Source organism: Rhamphochromis longiceps, linkage group LG18, assembly GCF_057381845.1.
Source record: "Rhamphochromis longiceps isolate RC_006_pf linkage group LG18, R_longiceps_female_GT1.1, whole genome shotgun sequence".
Taxonomy (NCBI): Eukaryota; Metazoa; Chordata; class Actinopteri; order Cichliformes; family Cichlidae; genus Rhamphochromis; species Rhamphochromis longiceps.
Window position 1 is genome coordinate 2,715,791 of NC_140574.1, and position 21,857 is coordinate 2,737,647.

The following is a 21,857-nucleotide window of genomic DNA, read 5'->3' on the forward strand; positions in this document are numbered from 1 at the left end:
GTTCCGACGGTGATACTGTCGGACTTTGGTTCCGCTCTTTTCCCCGCAGGGTGCAGAAGTCCCAACTGCTCGGTGTTAGAAATAAAATCCCAGCAGCAGCTTTACACTAAACACAGATGTTATATCTGTATGTATATATGTGTTCAAATGTTATGATTTCAAACCAAATATAAAAGCTCCGTTTATGGAACTGGTGTGGGATGTTGAGGAGGAGTTAGGAGGAGTTATACTGTGGACTGCCAGTTGGCGCCGTATAGTTATTACATGACTTTGGTTTTTTAGAATTCTCAGGCTGGTTTCATAGATTAAAACTTCTCAGCTGGTTCCCCAGTCTCTGTGTCCTCCTCTGGTGTCTGTCCATCTGTTTGATAGCTGGTCTCCTGATGGAAAAGGAGCTCTCTTCCTTTCTTTTACAGACAGCAGACGTAAGATGTGTGTCAATGAGAGGGAGACGAGTGCAACGGTGAAGCTGTAAGGATCAGAGCTAGTAAAGGTGGATGAGTTTAAATTCCTGGGGTCAAATATTCAAAGCAATGGACAGAGAGGTGAAGAAGAGGGTGCAGGCAGGGTGGAGCAGGTGGAGATGAGTGTAAGGGGGACGTGTGGCAGTAGGACAGCAACAAGAGTAAAAGAGAAGGTTTATATGACGTTAGTGAGACCTGCTCTGACGGTTTGGAGGCGGCCGAGCTGGAGATGGCAGAGGCTCTTCACTGGGAGCGAGCAGGAGCACAGGATCAGCTAAAAGGAGGTGAAGAACTCCGTCAGCACAACACACCTGTTTTGTAGAGCAACATAACAACACTGACACATTTTAATCACACAAGAAAACAAACCAGCCAGTTTTTGTCATATCAAACCACAATGACCACAAAATGATGACGTGGTTTGTAAACATTCTGCACACACACACACACACACACACACACACACACACACACACACACACACACACACACACACACACACACACACACACACACACACACACACACACTCCTCCTCCTCCTCCTCTGCTGCACCACCCCTCTGTGACCCTCCTCTGAGGTCTTTGTCTTCTCCAGCTGTTTGGCAGCTGATACCAAGTAACACAGGGACCAAACCAATACTTTGACCCTATGAAGGCGGCGTATGTGGGAGAGCAGCGTGTCGGGATGTCTGGGCTGAATCATGACCAATTTGTAATTTCTGATATTGAGGCTGGATTTTTGGGAAATGTGTTTTTTATGCAAATGTGTCTGTAAAGCACTTTGGATCAGCTGCTGTAGTCTGAATGTGACATAGGCTTTAAATAAAACAGACGTGACAGTCGACACAAAAAGGGTCAGATGTTTTCCACAGTGCTTGTTTGAGGTTTTTGTGTCATTAAAAAGAAAAAAGGTTTAACATAAATCAGTGGGCTCCATACTGAACTGAGAAGAAAGAAACTTCTTGTGCTGGTATTGATCTGATACCAGTATCTGGACTGCTACTATTGATATTTGCGCCTGTATCTGCTGGCAGCTCCATCTTCATCATCCTGTGTCCGGTGTATCCTCGGTCCCTGCTCTGCACATGTCAAACCGTCTCAGTGTGTCTCTAACTTTGTCTCCAAACCGCTCGACCTGATTCTGTTTAATCACGAGTCGTTTACAGCTACAGTAATGAGCAGTGCAGCCTGTAGGGGGCACTTCCACGCCTCACTGGATTTCAGACTGCTGCTAATGTGTTCAGAGAGGGACGTGGGCGGGAGAGGAATGCATGTTATCTTGACTGAGATATTTGAATGAAATCTTATCTTTATAGTGAGAGTGTAAAGATTAGATAAAGTGCGTGGGTTGTGAGCGTGTGTGTGTTTCAGAAAGAAAGACTTCCTGCGTGTTTGACGTGTCTCATCGCAGATCAAAGACACTTTTTATGAAGCGTTTGTAGAAGGAGGAGAGAGCACGCCCATGTCCTGCTGAAGGGATCAACAAGTGCTCTGACACATGAAACAACCAAACTCTCGTTAATGTTTCTGTGTGGCCTCTAACCGCCAGAACCACGGGACACACGTCAACCAGTCAGCTGACTCTGAGGGAGTCAGGTGGGAGACACCCACTACTGCTTAATTTAAAGATGACAACATCAAGCTATAGAAACAATGCAGCACGTGTACTGCAGTAAACCAGATGACTGATCTGTGCGTTCAGGGGCGACAGAACCTGGACCCGACGCTGCAGACCGGTTCCCCGTGCAGGGACAGAAGATCGTGGTCACTTCCTGTAAAATAACTTCATGACAGTTAAAATGGAAAAAGAAATCTCTGATCAGTTCACGGCGGCCTGCAGGGGCAGATGGAGGCTGTAACTCACTTTCCACTGAGATAAAGTCAAACCTCGGGGATATTTCCCTTTCCTGACTCCTTTTAGGTCAACTATTATTATCACATCAGGCACGATTCCCTTCAGCTGTGGCAGTTAAAAATAAGCCCGAGAGTGGTTTGTATTATCAGCCTCACAGATAATAAAACGCTCACGCAGGTGGAGCAGCTCCCACTGCTGTGGAGTCGCTGCAGTCTCCATCAGCGCTGCTCTTCATCTTTATTACAGGAATGTGATGATTTTAGGCATTTTAAAAACGTGTAGAATCTAAGAAACCAGATACATCATCAATAATCATATCCAACCTTTTCTTTTTAGCTCTCATGATCCGCATAATCAATAAAAATAAAAAATTAAAGAAGCAACTTCAGACTCTTCACGCTTCGGTTTTTTGCTCTTTTGTTGGAAAATCTCCATTTTTGCAAAAAACATGCAAAACAGCATCAATATCAGGATCCGCACGAACCGTGGGAAGAGCCAAACCACACGAAAGCAACACAGAAAAGGTAAGGCACGCTTGTAATGTCAGTGGAGGCGTGAAAAATAAAAATGATAAGCGGCGGAAATTTAGTGTTTTAAATGAGTGAAGTGGAAAAATCTAGTCAGATACTTCATAGCACCTGGGCCAGAAGTTGTACTGGACAAAACAGGCAAATGGTGATCACCTGCTTCAAAACACTGTGTGTGAATGATTTTATACAGCGTGGAGCTGTGAAGGAGCCACGCTAGCACTCTGCTTTAACAGGATGCAAACACTTACTGTTGATTTGGCTCCTTTGTTTGTGTTGTAAGTTTTCTTCTGTTTGTTTGTTCTTTGCATGAGTTAACATGTAACATGTCTGTTGATAAAAGGTAACGTACACCTGGACCGGTGGTTGCAGGGTTAAAACCAAAGGCAAAATGATTCACACCTGCAGCCAGATTGGAAACACCTGTTAACCAATCATACTTATCTTTGGACTATAGAGGCCGGAGAACCCAGAGAGAACCCAGAGAGAACCTGCAAACAGGCTGAACGATCCAAACCCAGGACGTTGTTCTTGTGAGGTGTCACTATCACTGGATTCTGATTTGATTCATTTCTATGAACAAATAATTTTTGGATCCCGATGTGCATCCTTCTAGTTATTAAGGAAGGGCTGAAGTGAGGAAATAAGGAAGTGATGTTCTGGTTTTTCCATGTAAGAGAACTCGAACAATCTATTTCCAACAACATGAGGAACGTGAGCTTTCTACCCGAGGAACTTATTTTATTCAACAACCATCTCTGTCCCTGAAACCGCTCGTGTGCATTCATTAAACTTCACTGTGACACAGCACACCTGCTGCCCGTGTTAGGAGTTCCTTCCTGCAGGTCGGTGGGATTGATGTTGGAGTGAAAAAGGAAACCGCTCCATCGTTTGAGTGATAAAACCGCACGGCATCGTGGGTAAACAGGGGACACGTGAAGGCTTATCAGCTCAGCAGTTCGATCTGTCAGGTGGGGAGTGTTACTTTTAGTTTTGTGGGTTAACCAGACGGCAGCTGTGTGATAAGATACTGCAAACACTAACACGACTGTTTTCTTTTCATCTTAACGTCCTCGTTTCTGTCAGTGACTCACAATTTACAGCTAACTGTTACTGGCCCACAGTTCACCAGTGCCTCCTGCAAAACACACCAGTAACACTGTGAACAGGATTCAAAGCTCTGCTGCATGAAGTGGTTTTCATTAAATCTCCCAAACACCTGCATCCCTCCTTTGTTCCTGTACTTTTGTGGGTCCAGAGCAGCGAGGTCTACAAAACCGATGAGCTTCACAGGAAAAGATCGCAATAATAAAATCGTTTTTGCACGTACTGTATACAAAAGATGGACGTGATTACTGCGGCATCACTCATTGATTTTGGGCCTCAACCTGAACATTTTGGCCAACTGAGCTGAAAGCATGCTAACGCTCATTAGCATTGTTAGCACTGACTATAAAGACGGTAATTAAATTAATAAAAAATTGAATTTCACTCAGAGAAGCTGGAGCTCAGACGTCTTGGCCGGCCTGTTATTCCCATTAAACTCACAGCAGCCATATTATTGGTCACATGACTCATTAAAATCTCCAACAGCACAAACGCGTGTTCAGTTCAGGGGTGCAGTTAGCAGCTACAGCCACCTGCGTTGGTTAAACTGAAGCTTGGCAGCCCGATGGTTCTCTGTTTGGTTTTGTGGCGTTGAAGCTTCAAGGTTCTTTGTCTTTATTTGCCTTTGCAGCCACAAAACAAAAAATGTCCACCTCAGAAGTTGGAGCTGGAGGCTGGGGCTCATGTTCTGTGGTGCTGTTATTTTTACTCCGAGTTTCAGTCAGTGTCCTTATATTTAGTTATTTTTCCATCTTCATTATCACGGAGATTGGTTTGGGCTGAATCGCTCGAGTTTTTTTCCCACTTTGCTAGGTCAGCAAATCCTGCCCCAAGAATAAACATGTAGTTTAGTCACAGTGACACATTAATGTAAAAATACTGCATTTTGTGCAGCAGTGAAGCTGTTCCACATTTAGCAGCCAGACTGGGCCGTCTCCGACTTCCCTATTGTGGCCGTCAGCTCCAAGCCGACTGTTCTGACTCATTAGTTTAATGGTCCTCTTTACATGTATATCAGCAGGTGCATTGTTGGAGCCCATTAACATTTATTGTTCTGGGATCTGTGTTTTCTCTGGTTCTGGGATGAAGGGACGGCTGTACGAGACGTGGCCGTGCACAGTGTCACCATCTCTGTCAGCTTGAAGACGAATGGCTGCTGTCAGTCGTCTCAAGAGAGACTAGAAGTCAATAAATAACCTGAGCTGATGTAAGAAACCACAGCAGGTGAAGCTTCTCAGAAAAACACAAGGTGGTGTGTTTGAAGCTCAGGAAACAAGGGTGTATTTTTAGGTTACTGCCTTCCAGATAACTGAGCTGCTGCTGTTTACTGAAATGTGCCTTTCAGTTTCTTTTTCACTTTTCACACCAGAGTAAAGTGGATCATTCCATCTACTGTGCACAGTGCATGGAAATACAGCTGAAACTCCAGATTAAGGTTTCGGTAACATAGTCCAAAAGTTCCCTCTCACAGTGTTTTCTGAAAGACCTTCAGCTGGACTGAAAACATCCTGATGTGCAGCTGAGAGCCTGGCTGCTCCATCAGGCAGCTGCAGAAGTGATGATAAATTATTCTGAAGATGGACCTTGGAGAGTGTGAATGATGGTCACTGAGCTTTGGGACAGACTCCAGTCCTGCTGCTTATGGCTGCTCCTCCCAAAGAAAAACAAGAACTGGACCGGCTCTGAACTCAGGAGTGGCACAGACACAAAACTGTGTATGGATGCTCCAAAGAAGTTTAGGACTCCCTCCTTTCCCTCCTGCCTCATTGTGAGTCCTTGAACTTCATTCGGCCATTAGCCCCAGCGATCCTGGAAGCATTACTAAAGCACATCTGCAGACTGCTCTGGTTTGTAGTGAGCGAGCGAGTCCAGAGCTGTCCATGTTCACTGTGGCATCAGTTTATTATTCCTGTTATGATTCCAGAAGGGAAAGCCCGGATCATGAAGCTCCCGTCTCTGCTAATCCAGCAAAATCATCTCTGTTGATCATATAGCTGCATATGACGACACAAAACATGATGAACATCAATGGAAACTCTTCTTCACTGTATCAAAACAGTGGGCACTATTAATACGACAGAAATGCTGTGAAGCCCACAGGATCAGTCAGAGCTCAGGGAGCGTGGATGCTGAACACGCCTCACATGCAGCATCACTGCGGCGTTGCTGCTCTGCTGCATGCACGAACATTCCCGCTAAGTAAAAAGTTCTTCAGCACAATTTTATGAAAATACTTTCTTTGAATGTTCGGGGATTCCGCTCGGTTTATTTTTAACGCGCAGATTTGAAATGCTCATAAACAGATGTTGTGGCGTCGGTCAGAGTAACCCGGCCTGCGCACTCACGCCTCTCTGATGTTTATTTGCGCAAACCTTTTAACCGCAGTCGTTTTTACGCCTTTTTGTCTAATGGTTCTGAAAGTGGGAACTTCCAGACAAAAGCAATTCTGAGACCATCTTCCCACTCCGAGTGCAGTGAAAGTCTTGTTTTTGCTTTCATAAATACACAGCGCGAGTCCTTCAAAGCGAGCTGGCCTGTGGTGAAAGGCAGTTTAACAGAAACACAGAGGGCTGCTCCTTCAGCTGATTTTGCAGAAGTGTTCTTGTGGAAAGTTGCTCAGTCTGAACGATGAAGCGTGAAGAGCTGAGGGAGGTGAAGGGGAGACACCGATGACTCACGCTTTTACTCACATGCTGATTTCTGACACATTTACCTTCCAGATTTACTCACCCATGTCTTTCTTTGGCCCCAGATTTTGTTTCCATTATGATTGTTGCTTTGAAGGGAAATTTCCCCTCAGAAATCTTCAGATATTTTCTTCTTTGTTTTGGAAGAATTTTGACACTTTGTTTTTTCTCGTGTCCATGCTGTGTGATGATGTGATGCAGGACATGAAGCAGGAAACTCTCCCAGTGCTGTTGTTAAAATTGTTTCTTCTGATTGTGCTTCTTGTTTGATTTAATGTGACAGTTTTGTCAGAATCAGCTTTATTGACCAGTTATGTTCACACATACAAGGAACTGGGCTGCAGTTATTTCTTTGCTTTCAGTGTGTTCATTACGGTGGCCCTGAGAGGCCAAACGCACTGCAACTTAAGAAAACACCAGCAAAAAGAAAAACGCTGCAAAAACACACAAAACACAACGGAAATAGAAAAAAGTTGCAGACCAGTTGCAGGAAGCAAAATATGCTAAGAACTGTGCTGGGAGACGCTGAACAGAAGTGGTTTTGTGAGGAAAGAAAAGATGAGAGGTAAGTGTGTTAGCCTAACTATTAGCCTAACAATCCGTCATCAGTATTATATGAATGATGATAAAACACGCCTACCATGTTTTGGGTCCCTGCAACTGGTCCGTCGGGTTATTGTCTCCCCAGAAACACTTCCCCTGTGCTTTTGGAAATCAGTTTTTTCTATTTCCGTTGTGTTTTGTGTGCTTTTGCAGTGTTTTTCTTATTGCTGGTGTTTGTTGCAGTCTGTTTGGCCTCTCAGGGCCACCGTAGTTCATGCAACAGAATAACAACAACACACAATACTGACAATGTCGCACAGCTGCTACACAGCAGTATAACCATATATGCATATAATATATTTATGTTGCAAAGATACTTGAATACATGAGAGATGTTTAACTACTTACTATATATATATAAAATATGTTCATGATTTAATGACCATAAATAAATATGAATGGTTTATAGAAATATGGATGAAGTTTAAGTACAAAAGCTTGAACCTGCGAGCTGGTAGCGACTGTCTTGCTTACCTGCCACCGGTGGTCATTAGAGGTACTGCAGGTTGTGTCACTCACATGGTTTCATTTATAATTTCTGGTTCTTCTCTTGTTTTATTTTTTCCTGCATCATCCTCAGTTTCTTTTTCTTTGAGGCCACAAAAAGTAATCGGGCCTCGTCAGGAGGTGCTCGTGGTGCTGTTTCCCTCTGTTTTAGGAGCTTGGGGTGTTGTTGAGCCTGACGGGCGTCACTTTTTGTTGACGTGTGTAAAATATGATCCTTTTCTAATGGTTTCTTATATTTTAACTTAATTTTACGGTACAACTTTCATTCCAAAAACATCATCGCCCCAAAAATCAAGCATTTATTTCAGTCTGCATGCTTGCATCTTTGTCTGCATGGAGCTTTTCTCACATTTCTAGAGTTGCTGAGTTGAATTTTTGTGCTAAGAATAATTTCTTGTTGTAAAAATGACTATAAATCATCTGCAGAGACGTCACACGGCAGTTTGTTTCCCTTCAAACCTCAGACAGTCTTACAGTCTTAAATTGTCTTTGCAAGAAGTGAACTTAGTTTCTATTTTTCACTTGATTTTAAATTAATGACTGAACCAGCTGAACTCTGGATGCTTTTCTTCCCGTAGTAACGAACCCACCACAACAGAAAATCCTTTGTGTCATTAAAACAATTGTACGTCTGTGGAAACCCAACAGTGAGCACGCCGCGCTGTGGTCGGCAGGTTTTTCTGTGGTGGTCTGCAGACAGACAGTTTTTCCGCTCAGCGTGGGGAGCAGCTCTGCGCAAGGGAAAACCCTGCTGCAGACGCACTGAGAGGGGGCGCAGGGGGGTGTTTGGGGGGAAGCCATCTCAGTGTCCCATGGGAGCTCGGCAGGATGGGTGGGAAGGTTGAAGGGTGTGAAAGCTCAGTGTCATCACTACAGGTGCTTTTCAAAGCTGAACTTTTTGTTTATTTATAGAGAAAAACCCAGAAAAAAGCTTCAGATGTGCCTAAACCACAAGACTGAAACTCGAGCTGCTGATACGGTTGATTAGATCTGCTCAATAAAGGCGCAGTTATCAGGTCACCACAGTTTGCACAAAAATAAAATGATATAGCCATAAGCAGCAGGTGCAAGACAACTTACTGAGGAGAAGACGTCAGTCACTCACAGTCCTGACAAAGAGAGATGAACACCTGTGGAGGTGTGCTGTAAGGTCACCTGACTGGTTTTTGAGCTACAGAAAGAGGGGGAGCTCAGGGGGCACGTCAGTGTTTCAGCTTCGGTGTGCTTTCAGCCCATTTTTGTTCAGTTTGTCAAACATTTTACACACAAAACATCCTTTGGCCACCTGCTCTCATGTGATTTGTCAAAACTGAACCTGACACATCAGGTTATGACACATAGCATTATGATAACAGAAAGACAAAACTGTCACTTCTAAGTCCGACATTAGTCAGCGAGCGGGCTTCCTGCTACGAAGGGAACGAGAAGATCATCCTGACCTATGACCTTTTCTAAACCAAAACTTTTAGTGACTAAACGTAACCAAACAGTAAGTGAAAGCCAAAGATCAAACCACAGAGCTCCACATATGTAAGCATCAGTGTTGGGTTGTTGCTCAAGAAAAGTAATGTAGTATACATTACTTGTTACTTTTCTTAAAAGTAATGCAGTATGTTACTTAATTACTCAAAGAAAGTAATTAATTACACTACTTGTTACATAACTCTTTGCTCAGTAAAATGACCAGAAATGCATTGTAACAAAATTACCATTTAACAATATAAACCTGAGGCTACACACGCCAACACAAATCCCTATCCTGTGAGGACACACGTGCAACAATACACAAAATTCACAGTTCAGTTCAACACAGACAGCATCGTCAGAAGAAAAGTTGATAAAATAAATTAAAAATTTTGTATTGTTCGATACATATGCGTACCGAACCAAAAGATGTATCGAACGGTTCAATATCGTTACGAGTATCGTTGCACCCCTAGTATTTAGGTATGAACACAAAGCAAACATGAAATCCAGCACAAAGAGACTTTAAAGCCATCACCACGCTGTCTATAAACTGACCGCTCATCAGTTTGTTACCTGCTGAAGTCCAGGCTCTGGCTGCTGGGTGGGCTCAGCATGCACTCAGCTTTAACATCACTCTGGGAGCTTGGCTAGCTTAGCATTAGCATGCTGTTTGTGAACACAAAGAGCTGAAGTTGTGTTAGCAGCAGATGCAGCTGTTTGCAACTCTTCTGGGTGCATTTTGCATTTTACCATCGTGCTCCTTACCTTTCATGCAATAAAATAAAAGTCAACTCTCCACTGACTAACAGCTGTTTCCACCATATTCCTCCTCCTGCACCTGAGCTGAAATCAGCTGATTGTAGCCCATGTGGACCTTTGTAATGAAAGTGGATTGTAACTGTAATGTAATTACTCAATTATTACAGTAACGCATCACATTACTGTGTTGCTAAAAATGTAAAGTAATTACATTAACACGTTACTTTGTTGCTTTGTAATGCATTACAAAGTAACAAAGTAATCAAATACAGAGCTGCCAACACAAAGCAAACACTGGTAAGTACACTCCACTGCCAGCCCTCCAGTCTAATCCAGAACTTGTTGGTTTTCAAAGTGGAAAGCTATCTTTGAGCATCCTGTGTTGCTAAAGCAGATCCATAAATGCTCCAGTGTCAAAGGACAATTTGTGCATAATACGACAAGTCAACAGATTTGGACTTTTTCAGGATGAGAACAAGTTCTGCTTGAGTCATCAGAGTCACTCATAAACCAAACTAGTGGAGAACTGACACTGATGATGGATGAAGACGTGAAATAAGAAGGTGGCTGTAAAGGCTTTTACAGTTTATACTGCAGCAAACATTTAAATGTCTAATGACGGGTAAGACAGGTATGAGGTTTAAAGGAAACCCTCTCTTTTTTCATCATCATCATCTGTAAGATGGTGTTGTTTCTTAGGTTTGGCCTCATTTGCCCTGGAGAACAGAAGATTTTACCCCTGCTTTCTCAGGTTTTGCACAGAAATGTTAATAAAGACCTGCTGGTTAATTCTGCCCTGCAGGCTGGTAAACCAGCTCTGACCGGACGTAAAGCTGCTGTGTTTTCTGTGGAAATTACACGTGAGCTCATTTGCATGTTAATGTTGTGAGCAGTTGAACAGCTTCAGGGGAAGCTGCTGTTTGCTTCACCTGGAAAAAGTGAGAAAACTCAGCTGCACGATCCTCTACAGCCTGCAACAATAAATGCTGAATAAATGAAAACTCTGCGTTTCTCTGCGTCTCTTTTTACCATCTGCTCCAAAAACAAAGCCTCATACTCGGCAGTGCTTCAGCGCAAATGACAACGAATCCTAAAATCTACATTTAAATCTTGTAGCAAACAATACATTTCAAAGTTAACAGGAAAAAAAAGGGAAAACATAAATAAAGATGTTTAAAACAGAACTTTAACTCTTATATCAGTGCAAAGCTCTAAGCAAGCATCTGTAAACATCTGTGTCACACATTACTTGATACTTTTTTGTTCGTTTGTTTTTAAGTAATCAAACTCAAAAATGAATTCCTTACATTTTCCTTACATCACATGCAAGCATCCCTATTTAATCCTTCTTTGAGTGTTTGTGTTTGAATCCAAAGCAGCAGCAGCAGCAGCTTAGCGTTTCAAAGACGCGTCCACACGGTGGAACCTCTGACAAATAATGACTGACGCTGGATGATTGTAACAGGTGTGTCATAGTTTTATTCTCTTTCAATGACAGTTAAACTGTCTCTTTGTGCACACTTCGAGTTACTGTATCCAGCAAACACCTGTCTAAGATTTTTCTACAGTTTTCAGTTATTAAATGTACAAAAACCCTGAACGTGTAGAAACTCCTGCCTGTTATGAGTTATGAGCTTTGGACTCCAGAAAATCAGGATAAAATGCAAAGGATGGAACTTAAACCAATTATTAAAAATGGAAATTTCTGGTAAGTCTATGCAAATCTCTCCAAGGGGAGTCCCAGGAAACTGTTTTCTGCTTTTATTTGAATATCTCAAATTATGCAGTTCAACTGCAGTTTCTGCAGCAGGAAGTGGGAACAGCACCGGCAGTCACTGAACCTGCATCCATGCAGGAAGGTTCACTGAGCTCACGTGTTTGTCTTTGGTACAGTGCAGCACTTTAACACAACAACAGAGTTACACACAAATATGTTTTTAAGGGGCTTTTTGTATCAACATGTAATCACCACAAACTAGATCCCACTCTGCTGACAACATGGCCAAAGTAACAGCAACATGTACCACACCCCCGATGGTTTGTGAATTCTCTTTGATCTGCTGTTTGTCACCCTGAGAGCTCAGATCATGTGACTGCGAGCTTCCTGTCAGAGAGCGCGAACAAACACCAGTCTGGCAGATTTGCCACCTGATCCGTGCCTTCTGCCTACCTGATGAGATTCACAGCTTCCAGCTTTGTCCCGACTGTAACTCAGCAGAAATTAAAACATCATTTGGTGTCAAACAGTCTGGATGAAGCTGCTCAGCAGGAGTATTTCAACACTGTGTGTTTTCAGAGGAAAAGATACGCCAAAGGAGTCTCTCTGCTTTTCAGGGAGACCTCCAACTGTGTTTATCGCAAGGAAAGTGCAGCTCCTGATTTATGAGCAGCAGGTGGGAGTCCTGCCATCGCCTCAGTGGTCACAGGAATTTGTCTCAGTCTTTTATGGAGCTTTTATAGTGTTTATTCGTTCCCAAATTCCCCTCAAGAGGAAAATGAGAGCACCTGGATGCCCTGTACAAACAAGAATATGCAGAAATTCCCTTGAGTACACGTCCCCACTTCCTCTTGGCATTTTGCCTGTGTGGGTACCTCGGAGCCTCTAATGTCTTTAGGTGGACACATGATATTCCCTGTATGTGCTTTTCAAATGGCTCGTTTGACAGCAGAGGGTCTATTGTCACCTCCTGAAAGATCCTTAAAAGACATAAATGGAAACATGACAATCCCAACAAGTCTGCATGGGGACATCTGATTACCCACTGCACGCTTGACTACCACAGACCTAAGAGCCCACTATATGTTTTTATGAGGAGATTTAGGAGTCCATGAAACACCTCATGATTTATTCAAGGACACACTGGACTCATTTATGGTTGCTGTGGGAGGCATTTAAAAGCCCAGTGGACACCCGAGAGCCCATTCTTTATCTTCATGCGGATTTTCTTCCTGGCACCTTACAGTCAGTCACTCAGAGGCTGTGGGTCCACAGGCTTCTCTGTTTGGAACCTCAGAGCAACACTCAGCTGTCCACGGTGGTTTGGACACCTGGAGGTTCACAAAGAGTCTCATATGTCTCTCTGCGTGGACGAACAAGAATCGTCTTAGTGTCGCTGAGACGTCTTCAAAGTCCTTTCCATCTCTCAAAGCTCCTTGTCCCTTAGCGGCTGCTTGTTTGTGCCTTCTTCTAAAATATTCTTAATGCAGATTTCAAATTCAAACTGAGAATTAATCAGAAACATGAGCGCTGAGGTAATAGAAACGTGGAAAAAGTGGGAAACAAAGCTCTGGAGCAACAGAAACCGGAAACTCGTCACCCCTCAGTCACTGCTGACCGTCCTGGACGATCTGCAGGTTTTCAGCATGACTCAGCAGTCTGGACTGTTCCCGTGAATCAGCCTGAGTCACTGCGACTCAGAAATTAGTTTTTTATTCATGGAAAGAATGAGAGAGGATCCTGTCCTGATGCTGTTATCAAAGTGGTTCTTTTCTTTTGTTTCTTGCATGCCTGAACTCTAGACGCAACAAGGAAAGTTCACGGCCAGCGCCCAGACTCTTTATCAGTGATTAAATATCAGAAACAGATGAGTGAAATAAAAGTCAGAAGAATATCAAAAGATACCTTTATTTTCCCTGCAAAAGTCATATTCAGAACGTCTTTTCAGAGAACCCATGTTTGCGAGGGGGCGGCAGTGAGTTCAGGAGTCTGATGGCTTGGGGGAAAAAGCTAAACCGCAGTCTGGAGGATCTGGCCCCGATGCTGCGGTAGGGTCTGCCAGAGGGAACAGAGTCCATGTGAGGGGTGTGAGGGGTCAAGCATGACGCCGGAGGCCTTACTGATGCAGCAGTTGTGGAAGATGTCCTGCAGCAGAGGGAGAGATGTTCCAGTGATCTTGGCAGCTGCTTTAACAATTCGTTGTAGTTTGCTGAGATCACCAACATTGCAGTTTCTGAACCACACGGAGATGCAGCTGGTCAGAACGCTCTCCATGGTGCTCCTGTAGAACATGGTGAGGATGGGAGGAGGGTTGGCTGCTTCAGGTGTCCCAGGAAGTGGAGGTGCTGCTGGGCCTTTTTGGTGATGCAGGCGGTGTTGGTGGTCCAGGTGAGGTTGTCTGAGATGTGAACTCCCACGTCGTTGCTGCTGATGAGTCCAACCATATGAAGGCTGAATTTGACTCATGTGCCTTTATTGAGTGGCATGAAGACCACCACTGGATTCAGGTGAGGATAGAGCCGACGAGTTGAATTTGTTTTTCAGTGAATGCTCACACACCCACAACCTCACCTGTCAGCCTGAGCCACACCACTGTCGCTCCCTCCCTCTCCATATAGCACTGTTGCCACATCAGGATCTGCTTCAGTTTGATTACCAGCCCCGTCTGGGAAGTGAGGACGTCATCATCTCTCTGCTCAATCGTGTCTACACCCACCTGGACCAGCGAGCACTGTGAGGGTCATGGTTTTTACTTTTCCAGTGCTTTCAACCGCATCAGGCCGACCCTCCTGGGTGATAAGCTAACAGCGATGCAGGTGGATGCTTCTCTGGGGTCCTAGATCGTTGATTACCTGACAGGAAGACCACAATACATGCGTCTTCAATGTTATGTGTCTGACAAGGTGATCAGCAACACAGAGGCACAAGGGACCGCCTCTCCCCCTTCCTCTTCACCCTCTACACCACAGACTTCAGCCACTGCACAGAGACCTCCATCTTCAGAAGTTTTCTGATGACTCTGCGGTGGTTGGATGCATCAGCAGGGATGATGAGACAGAGTACCGGGCTGTGGTCGACTCCTTTGTCACGTGGTGTGAGCAGAATCATCTGCAGCTCAACGTGGCAAAGACCAAGGAACTGATCGTGGACTTCAGGAAGACCAGGAAACACTTGACCCGTTTCAATCCAGGGGGTCAGTGTGGACGTTGTGGATTAATATAAATACCTTGGAGTACACACAGACAATAAACTGGACTGGGCTAAAAACACCACAGCACTTTACAGGAAGGGCCAGAGTCGTCTCTATTTTCTGAGGCGACTGAGGTCCTTCAACATCTGCCGGACAATGCTGAGGATTTTCTATGAGTCTGTTGTGGCCAGTGCGATCCTCTATGCTGTTGCATGCTGGGCGAGCAGGCTGAGGGTCGCAGATGCCAACAGACTCGATAAACTGATCTGTAAGGCCAGCAATGTTGTGGGGATGGAGCTGGACTCCCTCAAGGTGGTGTCATAAAGACAATGTTGGATAACACCTCCCACCCACTCCATGACACGCTGGCTCGTTCAGCGAGAAACTCAGGTGACCAAATATCACCACGACACAGGAAACCATTCCTGCCCGACGCCATCTCCCTCTAACACAGCGCAAACACTGCAGTAGTTACACCCTTTTGCACACACTCTTTCTACTCTGCGATTATCCTGTCAGCTTTCTTGATATTTATTTATAATCACCTGTTAATCCTAATTTTATTTTATTGTTGAGCGATTTGTATATATTGTGCTATTACTTAAATGTCTTAAATGTCTGTGTTTCTGTTATTTATACTGAGCAACTGTAACCCACATCATTTCCTCAGGGATTAAATATGCTGATTCTGATTATTGATTAAAAAAATATTTGCTTTATTGGTCTCATTCATTTTGAGCGTATATTTCAAAAACACACTTTATCCTGTTCTGCCTCAGAAACCTCAGATTTTAGGTTGTTTTACTTACATCACTCATTTATATCACATTCAACAGTAAAAATAAATGACTGTGACACCAGCCCGTTTCAGTGAAGCTTGTTTGTCGCCTCCAGCTTGTTTCATTGTAACAACTTCAATCCTTTAAAACCAGATCTGACGAGCGAGCCGAACGCAAACCCTGCCTGACTGATCTGAGCATAAGTCACAAACTGAATTTCATATCGTGTTGCGTTCCCTACAGTTCCCTGTAAATTCTCTGTGGAGTGAAGAACGAACACTTCCAGGTGGGAACATTCGTGACTCAGCATATGGACACATTTACCACCTCTGTGTTCAATCAATAGTTTTTTTGCTGAGTCCAGGCTGTATGACACATGATCAGGATATATTTGATTACGTAAGTGTACAGCCTGCTGCTTTCTGAGATCAGCTGTATGTTTGACAGCTTTGTGTGAACGTGATTGGCCTGAACTTACACTGAATTATGTGACTAACTCGGGTGTGTTTGATTGTTACGTTCTGTGGTCCTGAGTTAAATTAACTTTGACAGCTATTCAGTCAAAAGATTATTTAACTACTAGAGTAGGGAGTTATGTGTATATAGATACTGTTCAGTCAAAGCCATGCCGGTTGACCTTTGACCCTCTTAAAGTGATGCGGCTGGTAAATGCAGAGCAGCTGATTTGGTTTGAACTTTCACCCCGTGTTCAGTGTGGAAATCGCGCAGCACCACGACAGCCTCTGAGCGCTGCTCCGCTGGGCCGGATGTTCTCCGATGACGCAGCCGAAATGTTGAGTAATGACTGAAAAGAAACAGCTCAGGCCAGAATACAGAGGAAATGCCATGAAAATGACCCACAGGAATATGCGCTGGATCATTTTCAAGAGGCTGAATTTGTCTCTAAGGAACCAACTTGGCGATTCCACCCTCAGATGTTACAAGAAGCTGAAAACACTTCCACTGAAACTTGGAAGTTTATCAGTGACTGTGGGGTAACGTCACTGTGGGTTTAAGCTGATCCTTCTAGGGGGATCCAGCGGCTGCCTGAGGCACGTTTCACACCACCACATGAATTCTGGGACTTACAAACAAACAGGGAGGTTTGCAGAAACAAAGCAGACACTTTGAGATCAAGAGAAGCTCCAACATGTGAAGGGCTTTTATTCTGAAGGGATGAAAACACTTCTGATGTACTTTTAGTGCAAAAAAAGCTTTTGAACAAAAACAATATAAATATGTATATATATATATATATATATATATATATATATATATATATATATATATATATATATATATATATAAAAAATGAACTCTGAAATTAAAAATACACAATCACAAATACAAAAGCTTTAGGGAGTGAACGGATTAAATAGTGAATTAAATTATTGTTCATCATCAGCTGTAAATTAAAGTTATGACACATATTTATTCACATTGTCGCCTCATAAACTGGAATGTCTGAAAAACTACTTTAAATTAAAATAGTCAATAAAAACAAAAATAAATAAAAAACAGAAAACCTGATTACAGACGAGCAGCGAGCCCCACGGGCAGCGTGCTGCATTCAGGTGACGTCGGTCATTATTTTAGCTTTAAAACCTGAAGTGAAGAAACTAGAACGACTGAGCAGATGTTAATGTGAAGTCCTGAGCTGCTGCAGCCTCTGCTTCAGCTCTCTGCTCCTCTTCCTCAGTTCATCTTTCTTTGCCAACAGCTTCCTCTCCTGCTCTCTGACCTCCATGATGAACTCCGCCGCCTTCTTCAGGATCACCACCTTCGCCGCTTTTTCATTGTTGGCCACCGCTGGGACCTCGTCCCTCAGAACCATGAAGCTCATCTTCAGCTCGTTTCTCCGCTGCCTCTCCAGCACGTTGTGAGTCCTGCGCTTGTCGTTGTCCTCGCCCTCCGATTTCGGGCTCCAGCACCGGCGCCCGCCGCTCTGCCTCGGTGCCGCGCTGCTGCTCTCCGCCTTCACACGTTTCTCAGGGGGTTGCTGGGCAGCGTAGTTGTGTTGGTGGATGTTGACATGAGAGCGTTTCAGGACCAGAGGGGAGGTGTGGGACCGTCGAGATGACTTTCTCCTGTCCACTGTCACCACATCGATCTCTTCCTCTTCCTCTTCATCATCTTCCTCTTCTGAGAAAAAACAAGGAAAAACATTCTGGTGTAAATAAAAGTGATCGCGGTCTGAGCCAAAACCACCGTCCTGCTGATGGACGAGTGACTGAACAGGGACAGAAAACGAGTGAAAGCAGCAGAGCGAGACAGAAAACGTGCCCTCCTTGAACTCCTCGCTTCCATATTTTCCATAGTTTTCAGACATTTACCGGCCAATGAAAACATTTCTCAGATGTCTGCTGACACTGACAGTACTGGTGGATATTTTAATCCACAGCTTAATTCAGACCAAGGTTACGTTTTAGTGTACTACTATCCACAGTAACTATAGCGTCAAAATAATGGTGACGTATGAGGAACAGAAAGAGCCCTGTGGTGAAGCTTTCTGAACAGCTGGTCTGATCTGGGATGACAGGCACGGCTTCACTGAGAGCCCCCACATCATTTGACTGTCCTCTGCACTTCCTGTGATGTAAAAGTACTGACCGCAAGAAGAAAACCAGCTACTGATTTTAAGGAGTTCACTTATGTCAGCTGATTGGACCCCAACGCACCTGAGCCTGTTGAGCCCCGCCTTGTTTAGGCTCCCTGACTCAGAGATCTGACCTGTGTGTGTGTGTGCGCGCGCGCGCGTGCAGGATGTCACAATGTTTGCAGCATCTAATATTTGTAAGTCTAATAAATTAAAAATAATTTCACTACTTTAGGAAAAGTCTGTCGTTTCTACTTCTGTTATGAAAATCCTCACACAGCCTGCAGGATATTTGCCTGCTTGGTGATAGGCTGTTCCCAGACGCTGTAATTAAAGGATGGCCACACCACAGTAGTGTTGGATATCAATAGATGCAGTATTTTGAGATGCTCTGAAAATCACTGGGTTACTACATTTCCCAAAATGCAAGTGGATCCTACCTGATGCTTCTTTGTTTCTAACCACTGGTCTCAGAGGGTAAATGAGAAGTGAAGGAAAGGTCGGAGAAAAGCAGAATTCAGAGTTCAGTGACTCTGATACTCAGGATTAAAGAGCTGGCTTTTCAAAATAAAACTCACCTGATTCGCTGTCACTGCTGCTGGGTGGTGGCGAGTCCAGTCTCAGCTCAGACCCCACCTCCATCGCCACACCATCATCCATCTGCTTCTCACCCAGGAACACCACAGAGGGGTCAATGCAGTCTGTCACCGAGGTGTGGAAGTCCTGCAGGTACCCAGCGCTCACCTGAGACCCGCCCACCTGCTCGTCAGCTGTTCTGTCTGTGATGGTCTTAGTGTTGCAGGAGTCCCGGCGGGCCCGCAGCGAGGCCAGCCTCTCTGACACCACCTTCTCCAGCTCTGTGGCGGCGGCGAAGCTGCTGCTCCACATGCAATCCTGGATGATGAAGGACTGCAGAAATGCTGCAGAGGAGCTGTGGTCATCGTCCAAGAGGTCAGACACCGCCTCCAAGTGGTCGGCGGCAGACAGGGAGGGTCTCCGGCTGGGGGACAAGGGAGGTGTAGGCAGCAGCTCGAACTTCTTCCAGATGTCTTCGCTGGGAGCCGGCAGGAGCTGGCTGCGTGGAGGAGGGTAGAAGTCTTCCTCTTCACCATTCAGGAAGAAGTAGGGCTGGACCACGTCGTAGTCATAATCGTAGTTTGTGCTGTTCAACACCGGCGGCATGACGGCGGCCTGAGAAACACAACAGGAGGTCAGCCTGAGCCAAGCACATGACCACAACATCAAAAACCATCTGATATTACAACAGTGCAGGAGAATCAGTTAAGCATGCCAGACTCCATTCAAAAAACAGCTAGTTTAGCTTTCTTTGGATTAAAGTCCGAGTTTACATAATAGAAAGCAAAGATCCTTCATCAGTAAACAGCACTACACACATCTGCAGTGCAGATACACTCACTCAAATGTATTAAAACTCGGGATTTAACATGCGTAACAGCTTTAAAAGTAGTAATTTTATCAAAAAATAACAGAATATGCGGTTAAAAGACATAAGTAAAGGTTGCAGAGCAGAGTTAAACACAGAGCTTCAGTATGAGTAAAGTCTCCAGACAGGCGAGAACTTCTGCAGATATGCGAAACTCAGCTGTCAAAATGCGCGACGCTAGTTTAATAACATTGAATCATTTATTCAGAGTCACGCATCAAAGGAAAAACGGTCAAAATGCGAAGAACGAACATCAGCGATAAATTCGGCACACATTTTAAACTGACTAAGCGAAAAGTTAAACGACAGCAAAGAAAAGCATCCAGAAAGCTTCAGACATAAACTTACCGTTTTTCTCCAACAGTTAAGGTGAAAACGTGAAAAAGGTCCAAATGTTCAAGCGAGTAACGAGTAAACTTATAGCGGGCTTTGTCCAGCAGAGCCTGTCAGTCTTAAATAATCCTCAGTTTCTCGAGAACAGACGCTATAACGGTCCCTCAGTGTCGCCCAGCTGCTCTGCCGTCTCAGCGTGAAACTCAGCCATCAGCTGCTTCACACACATTAAATACTCCGGCTTTATCTTCATCCGCCGGCACTACAATCTTCCCGCCAAATGCGAACTACGTAGTAAACAAACGGGACCTATCGATGTGCTGCTGACCCTTTAGAAAATAACCTTTAGTGCATTTCTGCCATAAAAGCTTGATTGTAGTATTAGTTTTACTTTAAATTCAGCAAGAAGATGTGCAAAATATGGGAACTATTTTACTCAGCGGACGTGTACTTTTTGTGAATGGTAAGAGGGTGGTCGTGACTGTAAGTGATGTAAAGGAACAAAGTTCCGGGAAACCCGCTCTTATCCCGTGATGAAGTCATGAAAACAAACAAGAAAAACAATGTTTATCGAAAGAAAACCTGGATTGAATAAACAAACAAACAACAGAACGAAGAAAACGATCACGAGCTCCGAATGCAAAAGCAAAACACGACATGTAATAGAAAGATTTAAAACTAGATTAAAAGACTAAAAAAAAAAAAAAAAAGTAATCTGCTAATAGAAAATGTATTAAATGAATCAAGTTTGATAAAATAAAAACAATTACAATATCATTAAAGAATAAAATTTTAAAGGAAAACTAACCTAAGAGAAGGAATTTTAAACAAAAACAAAACATATTTAAACAACTATTTTGAAAAATTATAAACAAAGCCACTAAAATGAGAAACAAGAATTCAGCACAGCAAATATACTGTTATTATATTTATTCATTTTACTTTGATGTGATTTTTTATTTTCTCTGTTTTGATGTCATCTAAATTAATTCTGGGAAAGACAACATCAAAATAACATCTATGAAACTGAAATATAAAGAACAGATTATGGGCTCCATGGTCAAGACCTATGAAGAAACTATTTATTTATTTATTTTTAAATTCACAAAATGAAAGAATGTGCTTCAACCATCTCCAGGTCTCATTTCCCGGGTGTACATCCTTTATTTCTCTCCTCATATCTTAGACCCTCCCATCAAAAATGAGGTGAAAGAAGCAGAAACACAGAAACTGAGGCAACAGGAGCGCCAGATGTTTAGCTGTTAAAGATGCCACGAGGAACAGCTGCATCGGCTGTTTATTGCTTCATTACAGCCTGTTGCTGTATTTGATGTCCTCAGAGGTACATTTAAACCAGCTTTTTGAAGCAGACTTCAGTGGACGTGTCAGGGAAGGGGACACAGGTGATGAGCAGGTGAAAAGGTTGTTGGTGAACCTGTACTTCAAGAGGAGGGAGGAACACTGGATGATGGCCAAGAGTGTTAGATTTAACAAGAATGCAGCTAGGGGGCATCAGATGGAAGTCTGTGGGAGGAAGTGAGTGAATGCAGAGCCAAGAATGCCGCACACAGTTTGGGAGGAGCTGAGACAGGCTCTGGGTGGTAGGAAGGACTTAGCAGATGACTGGAAGTGCTGAGGAAACGGCCAAGAAAGTGTTTGGTGTATCGGGAAATACAAGGAGACTTGGTGGTGGAATGAGGCAGTGCAGGAAGGTATTTGGGTCAGCAAAAAAAGTGGGATATTCAGGAAGCTGAAGAAAGTGGAAGTACTGGGAGCTTAAGTGTACGACAAAGAGGTGACAAAGCAAAAAGCCCAGTAAG

General features: G+C 43.8%; 1 protein-coding gene across 1 annotated transcript; it reads right to left on the reverse strand.

The window, feature by feature from the left end:
• Nucleotides 1-17,261: 17,261 nt before the first annotated feature.
• LOC146647404 (transcriptional regulator Myc-2-like) lies at nucleotides 17,262-20,243 on the reverse strand. The gene is made up of 4 exons (XM_085388947.1): nucleotides 20,152-20,243; nucleotides 20,053-20,120; nucleotides 18,839-19,451; nucleotides 17,262-17,806 (listed from the first exon to the last, which is right to left on the reverse strand). The coding sequence occupies exons 3-4, from the start codon at nucleotides 19,440-19,442 to the stop codon at nucleotides 17,304-17,306; spliced, it is 1,107 nt and encodes a 368-aa protein (XP_085245073.1). The 5' UTR covers nucleotides 19,443-19,451; nucleotides 20,053-20,120; nucleotides 20,152-20,243; the 3' UTR covers nucleotides 17,262-17,303.
• Between the last annotated feature and the right edge of the window lie 1,614 nt (nucleotides 20,244-21,857).

Excerpts from the sequence above, each read along its gene's own strand:
- LOC146647404 (XM_085388947.1), bottom strand. The coding sequence starts at position 19,442 with ATGCCGCCGGTGTTGAACAGCACAAACTACGATTATGACTACGACGTG. Across the intron at positions 17,807-18,838 it reads CAGCAGTGACAGCGAATCAG|AAGAGGAAGATGATGAAGAG; the intron begins GTGAGTTTTATT and ends GTTTTTTCTCAG.